We start from the raw sequence: 18,194 nt of genomic DNA on the forward strand, positions 1-18,194 counted from the left end.
AGATGTCTTTTTGCATTGTTTGCAAATTAGCTTTAGTAGCTTAATGTCTCCACTTTGTATCTTTAAAATTCAGTTACTATTATTTCTTATATTTTTACCTTCCTTTCCTGAGCGGGGAAGGAAGATGTTTATTCCCAGTGATTTTTTTTCATCTTTTATATAAATCATTTATGAGTTATTCTAAACAAAGATAATTTAATAAAATGTTTTGTTAAATAGGTATAAAAATTTACTAGTTAACCAAAACTTCAATAAGAGAACATTTTATTATAAATATATGAACTCAAGGAAATAGGTATCACCCCTGGGACTGGAGAACTGAAAGAAAAGGTTGAAATTTTTAAGATTTACAGAGTTGGAGAAAAGGTGCAGTGCAGCTGAAACTCAGACATCTGTGATTTGGGCCATTGCTTAACTGGACCTGCTATCTTAGCACAAAAGAGAATTCCCTTGGCCTGAGACCCAGAGGTCTGAGGAAAAGGTGCCAATCTGCTGATGCTAACGGTTCTGAGTGGTCTCAATGAAACTGGCTGCAAGTTTTGGAAAAACTGTAAACTCTATGTGTCTGATGCTACAGAATAACTGTTACTTCTGCAGTGAGAAAAGGATGGTGACACTCACAGAAATAGAAAACAAAAAGGAGCAAGACTCTTCCTCTTCCTCTAGTTTTTCAGTCTGCTGGTTTGTAATGTCAGATCCTAACAGTGAACCAGATGACGAAGCAGAAAAGTGATTTCCAGAGCTTCAAAAACGGGCACATCCTTCTCAAATTCAAAATGTTTCCCAGGGTACAATCTGATGGCTACTTTTTCCTCTTTTAAGTTAGTACTTGGAGATTCATTTTAACAATCTCAACTATGTCTTTCTTTTGCTTCAGAAAGTTTCTATCTACTAAGACTTATTTAATTGTTCCCTTTTGATTGGGATGTATATTTCAGTATGTACTTATGTTAATGATTCCAAATATATTTAAGTACTGATTTTTTTTTCCCAGAAATGTCTTCTCTTCCAACATATTTTATTTCTTTTTCTTAACCCAGAATTTTTTTTCTACATCGTAGATTCAATCAATGCCAGTTTGTCTATGATCTCTATTTTTTCCAATACAGACATAAAATTTTTGCATATCAATTTTTCTTACATAGTATTTTTGACTCTTCCCTTTCCATAAAAAAATCTTATTTCAATTGAGTATGTTATCATCTCATCTTAAAAATGTCTTATATCACCAAATGTATATTTTATAAAATTTTTGGAGAGCATGAATTCATATTTTTCACATAAAACATAAGTTTTAAAGTGTACACTTTCTTGCTTGGAAAATAAGGTGTATTTATGTCATTCAAAGACTTATTCATACTTTATTGTACTTTGTTTTGTTTTCCTATGTGCTAATTGTGATTTGCCCTTTCACAGAGTATTTCAATTCCTTAATTTAATTCACAGTATGTTTAATTGGTTTCAAAATTCTACTCTCAAATGCTTTGCTAGAAGTACAATTAATGTCAATATCCATTATTATTTTCAAAATCTATTAATTAGATAAAAAGAAAGGTGAACCAGAATCACCAAATTCCAAAGCAAATAGCTACCTGTCAATTTAGCTTTTTTGTGTGTGTTTAGGAAAGCTCCTTTTCAGAAGCAAAGTTTTCTCTGTAAAACTTTCCATTAGTACCACTTTCCATATTAAATAATATCTGTAAACATTCATCCTAGATTTCTTTTGGCTTTGGTTGTTGAGAAAGACTCAGAATCCTACAATCAATGCTGCCTTGGAAAGCTGATGTGTAGGATTTGAAAGAAGTTAAAATTACATATAGCACCTGGCGTTGGATGCTACATGAAGAATGGTTAAGAGAGTCATTCTGTTAACAGTCATTCTGTTAGGACACAGATTTGTCAGAAGAGGGAATTAAACTATTCTCATTACCAACTTTTAGTCTTATCTCACCTGTAAGTTATCTAAAACAAATTTCTTGGAATTGTTTCTATGTGAAATAGTTACATCCACTTCTTATTCCCTTTTTAATACTTTTATTTGTTTTACCTCGTAACATCTGTCATAGAAAACATATTTTCATTTGTGTTAATATTGTCATTTTAATCAGTAGAGAATGTATATAGTATTAATATCTTCTGCCTGTATCTTTTCTCTTGAAAGAGATTTTATTTTTGAACATTATAATATGTTTCTATAAAATATCATTTAATTTGGAAATTAACAGTAAAATTTCACAGTCTTCTATATTAAATATTAAAAGAAAAACTATCTCATGGGTATATTTCTTCATAGATAGTAAAACTAACAATAATAGAATGGATGTTAATTTTTGTAATTCTAATAGAGGAAATCATATTTTTTGCTTGTTTACTTTTCTAATAATTATATGTAAGTAACAGTTCATCAGCTTGTTTAGTGACTTTTTTCTTATCACTTACATTGATACTAATAAATCCATTCTCTGTATTATTTAGTAAATGTATATGTATCATTGATACAGCAAATTTGCTGAAAATAGATAAGAAATATCCTTGCCCCTCACTCTTATTCATTTGTCACATTATTCTATAATGAAAACACACACATACACATTAGAATTTTAACACATTACTTATCTTTTCTAGATTTTTTGATAATTATCCTGCATTATAGTTTGTGATTCTTCATTATGACTTTACTTTAAAATATCCTTAAATATGTATATTTTGTTATAAATATCCTCCAATCTTAATCAGAAATAAATACATAAAACATTTAAGGGAGAGTCTTGTGGCAACTTTTTCCCCATGTTATTATAACTGATTTGTCTATCTAGTTTCTTCTCATGCCTTTTGTAAATTGGCTATACATAGAATTCATTATCTAGGATTTTTATCCTGTCATATATTTTGGTCAGCTAGGATACATAATATCTTTTAAAAATCTTGTTTTGCTATAATATCATTCTTTATAAAACTATCAGAGTGTGATATTAGTACTATTTAAAGTTTTTATTCTTGAAATTATTGACATTTTAATTAAGTACTTCTTACAAATGTTAATCCTATTCCAAGAAAATGTTTTGATTTCATTTTTTTTACTTCAAATAACCTTTTTCCTTTAAGTAGAAAGAGTATACCTCCTTTTTCAACATCTTTTTCCTTCTCCTGGGTGTGATTTAATGAACTCAAAATTCTGTGGTTTGATGACTATTAGTGTCTAGGTACTTTTCCTGTGTCACTCAGGCAGAAACATAATCATTCATTAGAAGGCAACCTTTTACCTCAGACCCACTGCAAAAAAAAATTGTTTGAACATCACCCTCTGACAGCTTTTTATTTTTTTCCTCACCTCTACTGACATGATTTTTCCTTTTGTTTTATTTTTACATATCATTAATGTGTCATTCTAACCTGGCTGTTAATCCTCTGAATATTATTTAGAATAATTTTCCCAGTGAAGACTAACAAAAAACAATGAACAGACCCTCTTAAATTTGGGTTATTAATGATACCATTTGTATTAGAAAAAACAAGAAATTGGCTTATGGCTTAAAATTGATGAATATGTTCTGATGGATTCAGAGCAAAATTATATCAATTTCATGTAACAAATTTTGTCAGTCGTCCAGTAAGACGGATTAAGCCAAGGGGTAGATGTGTCATCTTAGGCCAGCACAGCCAAAGACTTACTTGGTAAATAAAGAAAATACAAGAAAACACTAAGTAGACATTGTGTTGTGCTGGTTGGCCAAATACAACCTCAGACTCTTCAAACAATACGTATACACGTTAGTGGTTCTTTATGTGTCTTCTTTGATCCCTGCCTTGGCTTGGTTCTTTCAAACTTTACATTTTAGCTAGAATGTCTGTGGTTTTTCTTTCAATCTCCTCAGTTTGCTCACAAAGCAGATACTGATATTGTCAGAGCATATCTATACATAGTTTTGAATTTTAAAAAATATATGATACCATCCCTAGAGAATCTATAAAACATAAAATAAGTGAGTCTGTTTAATGATTTGCCATGGCAAAATGGACTTACTCATTTAATCAAAACCTCATGTTAATAATCCTGACAAAGCAGTTGTAATTTCTGTTCAGTCTGAAGCATACAGTTTAAAGGATCATAACAGCAAGATTTGTGTCTGTTGTTTTTCCTATTATGTCCCAGTACCTAGCACAGGGCTTTAAGCCTTAAAGCCCATTACTTGCAATGTGTCCTCTGAGACCCTGTCACTATTTTGTATTCAAATTTTGCTATTCTTTTTCTTAAAGATGACACCACAAATGGCATAAGCTTTAATCTATCTTAGATTTACACATTTAAAAACTAGGGAAAGAAAAGAAATTGCTTATTTACTAAATAAGCATATTCACTTTGGGGTACTAATGGGCTCAGGAGATTTTTGTCAGAGGCTGGGAAGGGTAGCAGGGAAGTAGGGTAGAAAGAGGTTGGTCAACAGATACGAAATTACAGTTAGATAGGAGGAATAACTTTGTGTTCTATAAAACAGCAGAGTAACTATGGTTAACAATAATTTATTGTATATTTTAAAATAGCTATAAGAAAGGATTTTCCCAACACATGATAAATGTTTGAAGTGATTGATATGTCAATTACTCTGATTTGATCATTGCACATTCTATACAGGTATTGAAATATTGCATATTCCCCATAAATATATAGAATTATTATTTATCAATTACAATTTTTATAAGAAGAAATTTCTTGTTTATGGACTCTCACTTGGAACTACTGATGGGCTCAGATTTCTAAATTGCCTACTGGAAGAAATAATTTTTAAGCTGGGACTTGATTGACTTATCAGATTTCTAGGAAGTGAGGAAACATTCCAATGAGAAAGAAAAATTTGTGTCAGTTCCCTGAACATGAAATGCAAACAAAAGGTGGAAAAGTTAAATGTGGCTGGAACATGATGAGAGAGAGTGGCCCACAAAAATTGGATAGAACAGCAAGCCCCAGGTCATATAGCAACTTGACTAAGGTAAGAATATTGTAAAAGGTTTAAAATGAACAGTGATATGGTTGCATTCCAATTTTATAAATATTCACTGACTGAAGAATAATTTATTATTGCTCAAAGAAACTATAAAATTATTAGAATTTCATCACAATAGTTGACTGGCTAAGATATATTCTAGTGGTTCAAAGAGATAACTTGATAAATTATGTCTCAGAATTACAATGTATTGCAACAGCAAACAACTCATTTTGATATCCTATTTGTGCATAGTCACTGCCAGACTCCTGAGTCTAGAATATGGTACCCTTAATGATTTAGCCTCATCTTTCTTCTCCAGTTTTTTTTACTCACCACCTGCCTTTTAGTACCTAATGTCCCAGCCATACCAATTACTACGATTCCCTGAACATGCCTTGATTGTTCACACTCTTTTGGTTCACATACTTAACTTTCTGCCTAGATTCTTCTTCCATTGTTTTTTTTTTCTGAATAATTTATGAATGTTCACTTAGTTTCCCCCTTTGGATATTCACCTGATCTATGAATATATATGAAAACTTTCTAGATTGATAAACTCAACAGAACTCTAGTTCTCTCTGTACATTAAGTTCCATGTGGCAAGATCATTACTAACAGGATTTAGTGTATTGTATGTGAGAACAATAGTATCAGGAAGTATTAAAATTATATTAATATTTGCTTTGCCTAAAATCTAAATGATAATTTATAATATTTTCCACCATCCAAAGCCTATTTTAATCTGTACTGTTTCCATGACCCCCTTTTGAATCCACACAGCTAAAATTAAGCCTTCCTTCTTTCATTCTTTTGTGCTCCCAGGACACATGATTAATGCTTTTCTCTGCCATTTGTCAAAGTCTTGCTTCAGTGGAACTTAAACAGGTGCTTTTTCATTGACAAGTTTCCATAGATGAATTGCCTTTTTTCTAGAATTGGAAAGAAATACTTCATTCCTTGTTTTAAATTTCACAAAAAATGTCCTCCCCGTGGTGATATATCAGAGAAGATAAATAAAATCTGCCCTCAGAGAGCTTATATTAAAGGAAATTAGGAAACAACAGCAACAAAAAGAAAACTGTGCAATTATAATAGGTGGAGAGTGGGAGTTGGTGAGGAAACATGGAGGGATTAAGATTGAAGTGACGAGGCTTGGGGTTGGGGAATTCTACCAAATTTGAGGATGTTTTAAATTGACATAAATTAGTTTACATGTTTACAATTGTCAGAGTCCTTTAGTAAATATTAGTATGTGCTAATAAATAGGGGTAAATGGGCTCTATCAGGCTTGAGCCCACACCCTCACTTACCACCCATCTGTTACAATGGGAGCAAGTCTCAGGCTGAGTTTTCAGCGGGCACCAACATTTCTTAGCAAGCAGAAACAAAAGGCAGTCACACAACCTAGAGTTCTAAAGTTAGTAAAATCCTGCTCACTGGCCTGTGAGGCATTCTAACAAGTACCTTCCATGAAAAGGTTCACTGAAAGGCAGATGCAAGTTTAATCCGATAGAAGGCTTTACAAGCTTTCTCATAGGATCAGATGAAAGAGTTCTCCATTAATTGTGAAACAAAGGAGCAAGCTAAATTCTGGATGTCGAGAGTTGCTTCAGAGGTGTTAATACTGCTGGAGTAGTGGGATTCTAATACTTTTATTATGAACAGAAGGATGCCTAAAGCTTCTTTCTGGGTAACCAAATATAGTGAGTGAAAATTATATTCAATATCACAAGCTAATTAGCAAAACATTCTAGTCTTTAGATAATGGTGTTATAAGTGGTTTCTGTAGCGGTCCTTGAAGTATGTTTTGTTGACAAACTATGTGAAATAGTAAATTACTTAGGATACAAATTATAAATAAAGTTGAATTTTAGGGAACTTGGGGAAACAAAGTGGGATCAGAAAAAACATTATAGTGGAGACAGACACAACCTCAATTAATTAACGAGAGGTGAGTAGAAATAACTCTGCATATGTAGTGAAAATCTACCTAGGCGAACATGAGTGCACAATGGCACATAGGGTAAGAAATGATTTAGTGCTACAGCAGAAATTGATAATTATCTCCCAATACTCATTCACTCCTTTTTATATGACAATATAAGCACTAATTTTTCGTGAGGTATATGGCCACCAAAAATAAAAGCATCATATTTTAGCATCTTACAAACTAGATATTGTCATGTGTCTAAGTTCTGACCAATGAAATGTGAGAAATGAGTTCTGTAACATGAAAGATATACTCTTAAAGGAGAGACTGTGCTCCTTCTTCCAACTTTCCTTCAATACTTCATTCTATCCTAGCACTCTGGGAGACTGAGGCGAGTGAATTGCTCGAGGTCAGGAGTTCTAAACCAGCCTGAGCAAGAGTGAGACCCCGTCTCTACTATAAATAGAAATAAATTAATTGGCCAACTAATATAGATAGAAAAAATTAGCTGGGCATGATGGCGCATGCCTGTAGTCCCAACTACTTGAGAGGCTGAGGCAGAAGGATTGCTTTAGCCCAGGAGTTTGAGGTTGCTGTGAGCTAGGCTGCCGCCACGGCACTCACTCTAGCCTGGGCAATTAAGCTAGACTCTGTCTCAAAAAAAAAAAAAACAAAAAACTTCATCCTGCTATTTGAATCATGGTTATGGTAGCTGAGATTCCACCTTGGAATATCAGAACAAGAAGGTTAGTAGACAATTTTTCATGAGGTTTCAGCAATACTGCACATTTTCCAAGCAAGAAGTATTGGTGACTTTTATTCACATAATATTCTCAGGATATTTGTAAATCAAAGAGAGTTGGAATATAGAGTGTCTTCCTTTGGGTTACAAAGCAAGGATTTGTTCCTTGAGCAGAATCATAAAGATAATGTCTTCCTTCAGAGCAAAGGTTGGCCAGGTTTGCTGGCAGTCCCCTTTAAAGGATTAGTATTTCCTAAACCTGAGCTTTCTCAGATGTGAAACAAACCTACTGCAAGTGCAATATTTCCCTGGGTCACTCTGAATCACCCTGGTATGACTCAGGAAAACAAGAAAAACCAACATGACCATGAAATTCATGCTGCCTATTGTACTATAAATGATAAAGTCATTTATTTCTCACCCATGAATCTTGTTTCTTCTGTCAGGATCTATGAAACCGTGGCAGGCTGATTTGTTAGCTTGCAAGTAGGATAAAATTTCAAACTCTTCAAAGTATAATACTCTAGAGATGCAGTTATGGTCTCAACAGTTATAAAAACACTTTTTAGAAAACACTGGAGCCCACATTCTGACTGATACAACATTTTTTCTTGAATTTCTATAGTGTATATCGTAGAATACTGAATATGTGACACTAATTTAGAAGGGCACTACTAGGGCAGAAAATATTGAAACCTGATTGCCAAATGTTAGGTAAAGCTCATCTGTTTACTGTTTAAACACATAAATTAGGTAAAATACTAGGGAAGACTAAGATTCTTGCAATTCTCAACAAGTGCTAGAAAATTTTACTTAACCAAGGATATTTCTGGATCACTTGTCAATTCCTGGCATGCAAGGGATATGCTGGTCAATATTCACAGCAAACTGAGCTATGAACCTGACAGTTCTTAAGAATTGTTATTTTCTGTCCTTTTCTCATTTCCTCAGAATGAAACCCCAAGTCCATAGCATGACATCCAACCCTCTTCATTCTCAATCTAACCTCTTCAACCTACCAGCTGCATCTCTTTTTTCCTATCCTTCACTACTGTCCCTTCCATCAATATGACATACCTGTCACTCTTTGTCACTTGCTCTGACCTTTCATGCCTCTTGTCTTTTCTTGTCTTTGCATATAATGCCTTCCCTGTATGTAATGCTGACCCCCTATTTCTTCAACTAACCAATTTTTACTCATCTTTCAACTGTACATTAAAATGTCATGTTTCTTTTATTGCTGTGAAACTGTCAGCTGCCACTTCCTATGTTATCAATATGTTGACTTCCATCATGAGATTCTTCTCTGCTCTTCAGATTCTCAACATCTAATTTGTCATTGTTGTTAAAGAAAGCAAGGAATCAGTCTAAACTTATGAGTAAATACATGGTGAGGGAAGATCTGGGAAAATAATCTTTTATAATTGTTCATGAAGTTTTGTATGTACATTGCAGCATTTATTCTAACTGCTCAGTCTCTTATTTCTATTCCTTGGTGATTTTTACACTTTAAGAATACTTATAGTAATTGTTATTATTGATGCTGTTAGTTATTTTACATTCTAATTCTTAGTCAATTTATGTTCATAAATAAATGGATTGCAGACAATGCTGCTTGATAATATGCATTCATAAAATGCATAATTTTTTTCAAATATTGGAACACATCTATTCATTATTTTCCTTTTTACTGCCCTGAATCTATGCTTCCCATGTTGGTTTTAGTAATAGATTCATGAAGCAGTCCAAAAGGACACTATATTTCTTTTATACAAATTCCACTTTTTTCATTTTTTTTTCAAGCTCCTTCTTGAGAAAAAATTCAACCTATTTCAACTAATTTTGCTCTAGTATTAATTGGTATTATTAATTCAGAGCATTAACTGCCTTAGTACTAATATATATCTTATATTATTAAAATTTCATTTTTACTCTGTAGAACATATCAGCCTATGAATGACATGAAAAGGACACACTAAATACCAAATGAAAGAAACTATTGATAACAAAGTTCAGTAAGTAATTTATAAAATAACAGCATATATCATGCATATATTACACAAAAAAGTGCCAAATATCTCATTTTTATCAAGGCATTACATTACATACACTTCTTGTGTATATAAACCCCTATATTACTAGATTTTATTAGGGGAGAATTTAAAAAATGTGTACTTACTTATATCAAAGAAGTCAATGATATGATAAACTGTGAACGTTGTAGGAAAATATTATTCCAAAGAAAACTTATTCTAATAAACATGCTATTAGCTAAAAAGTAGGCTCAGAGGTTAAGTATTTAATTTCTATCATATAAGCAGTATGTTTAATTATCATAACATGTTCTTTCTTAAACACTGAGGTAGAAAAAATACAGAATATTTCTTACTTCACTCATTCCTCCTACATAGTAAGTAGATTCTTCATTGGGAAAAATTAGTTTAATATATGACATCCCAATTAATATTTTTGTTGAGGCAGTTTTTTCCTATTCCTAGTTTGTTGAGAATTTTTATTATTAAAGGGTGCTAAATTTTATGAAATGATTTTTCTGCATCTATTAAAGTGATCATGGGATTTTATGTTTTATTCAGTTAATATGAATCATCCTTGTATCTCAGGTATAAATCCCACTTGATCGTAATGTATGATTCTTTTAATGTGCTGTTGGATTCGAATTGCTAATATTACGAGAAGGATTTTTGCATGTATATTCATCAGATGTTGGCCTCTAGTTTTCTTTTTTTGTGCTATCTTTGTCTGGCTCTGGTATTAGAGTAATTCTAGCCTCATAGAATGAGTTTGGAAGTGTTCCCTCCTCATCAACTTATGGAAGAATTTGAAAGGATTGATGTTAATTATTCTTTAAGTGTTTGTGAGAATTTACCAATGAAGCCATCTAATCTTTGGCTTTACTTTTTCTTTCTTTCTTCCTTGTTTCTTTTATTCTTTTCTCCCTCCTTTCCTCCCTCCTTCCTTTCCTTCCTCTCTCCTCCTTTCCTCACCCTTCCTTCCTTCCTTCCTTCCTTCCTTCCTTCCTTCCTTCCTTCCTTCCTTCCTTCCTTCCTTCCTTCCTTCCTTCCTTCCTTCCTTCCTTCCTTCCTTCTCTCTCTTTCTCTCTCTTTCTTACTTCCTTCCTTCTCTCTCTTTCTCTCTTTCTTTCTTTCTTTCTTTCTTTCTTTCTTTCTTTCTTTCTTTCTTTCTTTCTTTCTTTTCTATTGACACATAATAATTGTGCATATTTATGGGGTACAATATGATTTTTCAATACTGGTATACATTGTGTAATAACCATATTAAGGTAATTTAGCACATCCATCATCTTAAACATTTATCATTTTATTGTTGTGAGAATATTCAAAATCTTCTCTTCTAGCTATTCAAAATGTACAATGTGTTATTGTTAGCTATAGTCACGCTACTATGTATTAATAATAGAGTATCAAATCATATTTCTCTTAATTATAACATTATACCAGTTGACCAACCTCTTCCTGTATCCCTTTCCTCCCTGTTCTCCCCAGTTTCTGGTAACCACTATTTTCCTCTCTACTTCTGTGAGATCAAATTTTTTAGATTCCACCAGTGATATCAGATAGTATTTGCCTTTCTGTGCCTGGCTTATTTCGCTTAACATAATGTCCTCCAGGCTCATCCATGTTGTCACAAATAATAGGATTTGATCTTGTTTTATGACTGAATAGGATTGACTGCAAATATACACCACATTTTCTTTATCTATCTGTTGATGAGTATTTATGTTGATTCCATATCTTGGCTATTATGAATAGTGATACAGTAAACATAGGAGTGTAGTTGTCTCTTTTTATGTACTGATTTCATTTCCTTGAATATATACACAGTAGGGAGATTGCTGGATCATATCGTAGATCTATTTTTAATTTTTGAGAAACCTCTATATTGTTGTTATAATGGCTGTACTAATTTACATTGCCACCAACAATGTATAAGAGTTCTCCTTTCTCCACATCTTCATCTGCATTTGTTATTTTTAGTGTTGCTAATTATAGCCATTCTAATTGGGTTGAGGTGATATCCCATTATGGCTTTGACTTGCATTTCTTTGATGGTTAGTATTGGTGAGTATTTTTTCATATAACTCTTGGCTCCTTGGCTCTTTTTTGTTGCAAAGTATTTTTTTGTTTTTTTTTAGCTCAACATATTATGGGGGTACGAATGTTTAGGTTATGTGTGTTGCCTTCCCCCCTATTCATGCCCCCCCCCAGAGTCAGAGTTTCAAGCATGCCCATCCCCCAGATGGTACATATTGCATTCCTTATGTATGGTATATACCCCTCCCCTCCTTCCCCCTCCTGTCTTCCCAACACCCAATACATTTTATTCCTGTATGCGCACTTAGGTGTTGATCAGTGGAACCAACTGGTTTGCTGGTGAGTACATGTGGTGCTTAGTTTTCACTGTTGCAAAGTTTTGATCACTGATTCAATTTCCAAAATCTGAACAGAATTATATCTGGTTTGATATTAGATTAGATATGTTCTGTTCAGTCTTTCTATTTCTTCATGATTAATCTTGGTATGCTGTATGTTATCATTACTTTTTATACACATTTTGGTATATGTTTGTATAATTTTTAACAATTTCAGAAAAAGAAAATAAGTATATTATTGCTTAAAACTATTTTATCATCAGTTATCAACAATATTGGCTTTAGATAACTCAATACTATAACTTATCAATATAATGTGTATGAATATATAAAGCACGTTGAAGTCAATATTTCCTTTCAAGCAATAGAAAATAAGAAGATGATACCATTTTACGTGTAAAACATGCACTAGAAAATGTGCTAGGTGTCTTGCATAAAGATACACAATAAGTGATGTCCCTGCAAACACACTTAGCTCCGTTTTAATAATACTTAAGTTTATAGCATACTTATTTGTAGTTAGAACTCTAATTTAAATGAAATATGGAAATAAACAAGATTCAGATTTCATGAAGTGTTTAGGATAAAAAAAATCTCAGTGAATAATTATTTCACTTCTGGGTGCTTTTGCAAGCAAAATTGTCCATTACTTGTCTTTAAACTGCTCCTATTGGTTAATTTTAACATATTACAAGATTGCAAGCTAGTAGACAACTTGTGATTAATCAAGCAAAGAGGCATTACATCCATAAAGGGAACACTTGGGCAATCAGAAACATTTTATCATGGCAGACATTATGAGAAACATAAACAACTTAAAAATGTAACCAGGATTTGAAATAAGTTTAAACATCTTATTTTAGAGTTACTGAAGGATATTAGAGTGGGAATTTATAAATCTAAGACCTGATTGATTTTATTTTTATGCTACGCTATATACTACTGCCTTTCCTATACATTTATTTAGAAACTAGTAACTATAGAAGTAAGTCTATTTATCAATATATTAGAGATAATAGTAAAGAAGAATTTCCATAGTCCATAGTAAAGAAGAATTCCACAACATCTAATCTTGTTAAAACATGAACTATATCCCTCTACTCAAAAAAAAACGTATGGATTCCCTTTTCATTTAGAAGAAATGTGTACCGCCACCTGTGTTAGCTGCTATTCACCTTGAACCACCACCCCTCACCTAAATGCCACACCACCCTCAATCTCTGCTCCAACAACACTGGATTTCTTGCTGCTCCTGAAACTTTTCACTCATTGTGCACTGGGCCCCAACTCTTCTTTCCCAAGATATTCCTCAACTCACTTCCAATCGCTACTACCATCTTCAGGTCTTTGTGTAAACATCACCTTCTCAAGGAGATCTTTTCTGGCTATTTATTTAAAATCGCAACCACAATCTCTACTCCTACCAGTTGTACTTCTAATTCTACTTCTGGGCTTTCTCTATGTCCATTGTATTAGTATCACCTTGCAGTAGTATATGTTTATTTTGTATATTATGTTTATCCCTACCTCAGTAGAATTGAGTACAGGTTTGTTTTTTTTTCCTGTTTTGTTCATGAATATATTTATAAAACTTTGGACAGTGTGTGGAACATACTAAGCATTCAAAAATATATAGTCATCAGGCTGGGCGCGGTGGCTCATACTTGTAATCCTAGCTATCTGGGAGGCAGAGGTGGGCGGATCGTCTGAGCTCAGGAGTTTGAGACCAGCCTGAGCAAGAGTAAGACCCATCTCTACTAAAAATAGAAAGAAATTAATTGGCCAACTAAAAATATATAAAAAATTAGCCGGGCATGGTGGCACATGCCTGTAGTCCCAGCTACTTGGGAGGCTAAGGCAGGAGGATTGCTTGAGCCCAGGAGTTTGAGGCTGCTGTGAGCTAGGCTGATGCTATGGAACTCTAGCCAGGGCAACAGAGTGAGACTCTATCTCAAAAAAATAAAAAAATATATAGTGATCAAATGGGTAATGAAATAAATGCAATACTGTACCTCACTTTGGTGAAATCTTCGTGCTATAATCAAACAGGGAAAAACTATTTTATTAGGATTAGACAATGTATTTCAAATCATGTAAATACCATTTGTGATGTAGAACTTATTTTCTTGGGGTCTTGTCATACTTCTCATTAATAAAATTACTACAGCAAAAAAGGTTATATTAAGTAAATTATAGCAATTTTCAACCATGCAAGCATTTTTGCACCCTTTTATTCCTGCAAAGTTTTGTCTTTAGGCACTGATTAAGGAAGCTGTTGTTATGACAATATGTGTCAGACTATTCCTCACAGTAGTCTAAACTGTGAGGATCATGTCAAGGAGCAGGCATGATTTACATACTGCCAAATCACTTACTGATCAGCAAGCAATTTCTTTTTTTCTGATTATGGTCATTTTCTTATATCTTATTCTATATTTTAATATCTATTCCTTGTTATTTATTAAAATTAGTATATTGTCATTAATTATTTCTTCAATAAGCAGTTTACATCTATCTACCTTTCTAGAACAATAGGCATTAGAAAATTATAGTTGTTTCGATTTCATCTAGTATACTGGAGATTAACATAATGGGAATTCTAGGTATATGTAATCAATGATAGAGTATGTTTAACAAAATCTCCTTATGTAGCAATATATTTCTAACAGATTTGAGCCTCATACTGTGAAAATTTGTTTTAAAGAAACTTTTCTATGTTTTGTCATCCAGACTATATTAAATCATGTTTTTCAAATTGTGTTTTTAGGTTATATTCAGTTGGAGGTCGGGATGGAAGTTCCTGTTTGAGTTCAATGGAATATTATGATCCTCATACAAATAAGTGGAACATGTGTGCCCCCATGTGTAAGAGGAGAGGAGGTGTCGGAGTGGCCACTTGTGATGGTTTTCTTTACGCAGTAGGAGGTCATGATGCTCCTGCTTCAAATCATTGTTCCCGGCTGCTAGATTATGTAGAAAGGTAAGACTTCAAGGACATTGGTCTAGTGAAAGACACAATGGAAGTTACATTGATACCTAATTCCATGATTGTAAAAACTATAATTTAAGAAGGTAAATTCAACTCCTAGAATTACATTTTTAGTCTTTCTTTCTTTCTTTCTTTCTTTCTTTCTTTCTTTCTTTCTTTCTTTCTTTCTTTCTTTCTTTCTTTCTTTCTTTCTCTTTCTTTCTTTCTTTCTTTCTTTCTTTCTTTCTTTCTTTCTTTCTTTCTTTCTTTCTTTCTTCTCTTTCCTTTTCTTTTTTCTCTCTCTCATACACATTTTCTTTCATTTTCTAACTTTCTTGTTTTCTTTTTTCTCCCTTCCTTTCTCCAACTAATATTTACTTAAATTTCTATATTTTTTTCACAAAATCCTTAACTGCTCTTTAAATTTCTTCTTGATATATTTTTAAAAGTTTGCTTAAAACAAAATTTTAAGTAATTTATTTAAAATGAATGTATTTAAATTCTTTTTAAAATATTGGCTATTTTGAGTGTTCTATTCATCCTGTCTTGTTAGTTCTACTACACCTTTAAACCGTCAAAGGTGAATCAGGGACTCCTTTGTTTTATGACATACATTTCTTAACATAACACAGACTTATTAGAACTATGTATTTTTTTATTTCATATTATGGAGGTACAGATATTGTTAGGGTTATATATCTTGCCCCTGCCCCCTCTCCCCCACCCCACTATGCCAGAGCTTCTAGCGTGTCCAGCCTGCAGGTGGTGCGCACCAAACCCACTGTGTAAGTACATACCATTCCCCTCTTCCTCCCTTCCACCTGACAGATTCCCAATTACAGATTTTTTTGTAGACATTTTGGTTACAATGTATATCTTTACCTCTCCCTAAAAAGGGATAGATGTAATCCCTTCCCCCCAACAATGCTTGCCACTTCCTTAAGATGTGGGTCTCCCCCCCAAATCCCTGTTGAGCACTACTGATTTTTGAGCATCATAGTTTTAGTCAGTCAGTACTGATTTGATGGCAAGTAGATGTGTAGCCCATTTTCCAGATCTTGTGTCGTCTTGCTTTGTATTACGGGCTTAAGCTTCATCCAGGATAGCATAAACGGTGCTAGCTCACTGTCGTTTCTTAGGATTGAGTAATATTCCATTGTGAGCATATACCACATTTTAGTTATCCACTCGTGAATTGACGGGCACTTAGGTAGTTTCCATGCCCTTGCAATAGTGAATTGTGCTGCCATAAACATTCGGGTGCAGATGTTTTTATAATAGAGAGACTTACGTTCTTTTGGGTAGATGCCCAACAATGCTATTGCTGGGTCGAAGGGTATTTCTATTTCTAGCTGTTTGAGGTATCTCCAAATTCTTTTCCACAAAGGTTGCACTAGCTTGCAGTCCCACCAGCAGTGTAAGAGTGTTCCTGTCTCTCCGCATCCACGCCAGCATTTGTTGTTTTGGGATTTCTTGACACAGGCCATTCTCACTGGGGTTAGGTGGTATCTCATTGTGGTTTTGATTTGCATTTCCCTAATGATTAGAGATGTTGAGCATCTTTTTATATGTTTGCTGGCCATTATTCTGTCTTCTTTGGAGAAGTTTCTGTTCATTTCCGTTGCCCATTTCTTGATGGGGTTGTTTGATTTTTTCTTGTTAAATCTTTTTTTTTTTTTTTTTTTGAGACAGAGTCTCACTTTGTTGCCCAGGCTAGAGTGAGTGCCGTGGCGTCAGCCTGGCTCACAGCAACCTCAATCTCCGGGGCTCAGCGATCCTACTGCCTCAGCCTCCCAAGTAGCTGGGACTACAGGCATGCGCCACCATGCCCGGCTAATTTTTTGTATATATATTTTTAGTTGGTCAATTAATTTATTTCTATTTTTTGGTAGAGACGGGGTCTCGCTCAGGCTGGTTTCGAACTCCTGACCTTGAGCAATCCGCCCGCCTCGGCCTCCCAAAGTGCTAGGATTACAGGCGTGAGCCACCACGCCCGGCCTAAATCTTTTAAGTTATAGATAGATTCTTGTTATTAGACCTTTATCAGAAGTGTAGAGAGAGAATATTTTCTCCCACTCTGTGGGTTGTCTATTTGCTCTCATGATTGTTTCCTTGGCAGTGCAGAAACTTTTTAATTTGATCAGATCCCATTTGTTTATTTTTTATGCAGCAGTGATTGCCTTGGGGGTCTTCCTTATGAATTCTTTGCCTAGACCAATATTTGATAGGGTATTCCCAACATCTTCTTCTAGGATTCTTAAAGTTTCATGCCTTAGGTTTAGATCTGTTATCCATCTTGAGTGAATTTTTGTGAAAGGTGAGAGGTTGGGATCTTGATTCGCTCTTCTGCATGTTGCTAACCAGTTTTCCCAGCACCATTTATTGAAGAGAGAATCTTTTCCCCAAAGTATATTTTTGTCTGCTTTGTCAAAGATTAGGTTACCATTTACAAATAGTTTCATCTCTGGAATCTCAGTTCTGTTCCACATATCGATGCTTCTGTTCTTGTGCCATTACTAGGTAGATTTAACTATTATTGCTTTACAGTACAGTTTGAAGTCAAGAAGACTGATGCCTCCCAGTTTGTCCTTTTTCCTTAAGATTGCTTTGGCTATACTATTTTTTTTATAATCCTATTGTATCAAGGAAACATAGGTTGTTCTTTAACTCTTCCTAAAAATGACCGGGTGCACAGAGACTAGAGTGGGAAGGCACCTTGGCTTCAGGCTTAATTCAACAATGTCTACAGTTCCTGGCATGGCTGTAGCTGAATTCTCTTTAATGGCTGTGAATACTTTAGAACTATTAAATGGTGTGCAGTGAGGACTGGACAGTCCTTAGTAAGACTCCTGGTGATATTTCCTGGTATATAAGGATACACACTGATCTATGGAAAAATGAGAATAGTGAATATTGAGGTGGATTAGTTTATCAATCAAGTAGGATAAGTAATTCTATTGTAATAAATAACTTGAAAACTCTCAGTAATGTAATACCATGATGCCATTTTTTAAACTCACTCTTCTTGTATATTATCACTCTGGTACTGAAATGAACATATAAGCTATAATATTGACATTGCTGATCTCTGTGTCAAAAGAAAAAAAAAACAGAGAGTATCAATTATTCACTGGTTATTAAAGATTCTACCTGCAAGT

At 33.9% G+C, this 18,194-nt stretch overlaps 1 protein-coding gene across 1 annotated transcript in view; it reads left to right on the plus strand.

The window, feature by feature from the left end:
* The window catches only part of LOC105876427 (uncharacterized), a 52,937-nt gene that overhangs the window by 18,175 nt on the left and 16,568 nt on the right, over nt 1-18,194 (plus strand). Inside the window, exon 5 of the mRNA XM_076009391.1 lies at nt 14,836-15,048. Within this exon, the coding sequence (XP_075865506.1) occupies nt 14,836-15,048 (213 nt within the window). The remainder of the gene's footprint in view (nt 1-14,835; nt 15,049-18,194) is intronic.

The sequence above is a fragment of the Microcebus murinus genome, chromosome 13 (assembly GCF_040939455.1).
Source record: "Microcebus murinus isolate Inina chromosome 13, M.murinus_Inina_mat1.0, whole genome shotgun sequence".
Lineage (NCBI taxonomy): Eukaryota > Metazoa > Chordata > Mammalia > Primates > Cheirogaleidae > Microcebus > Microcebus murinus.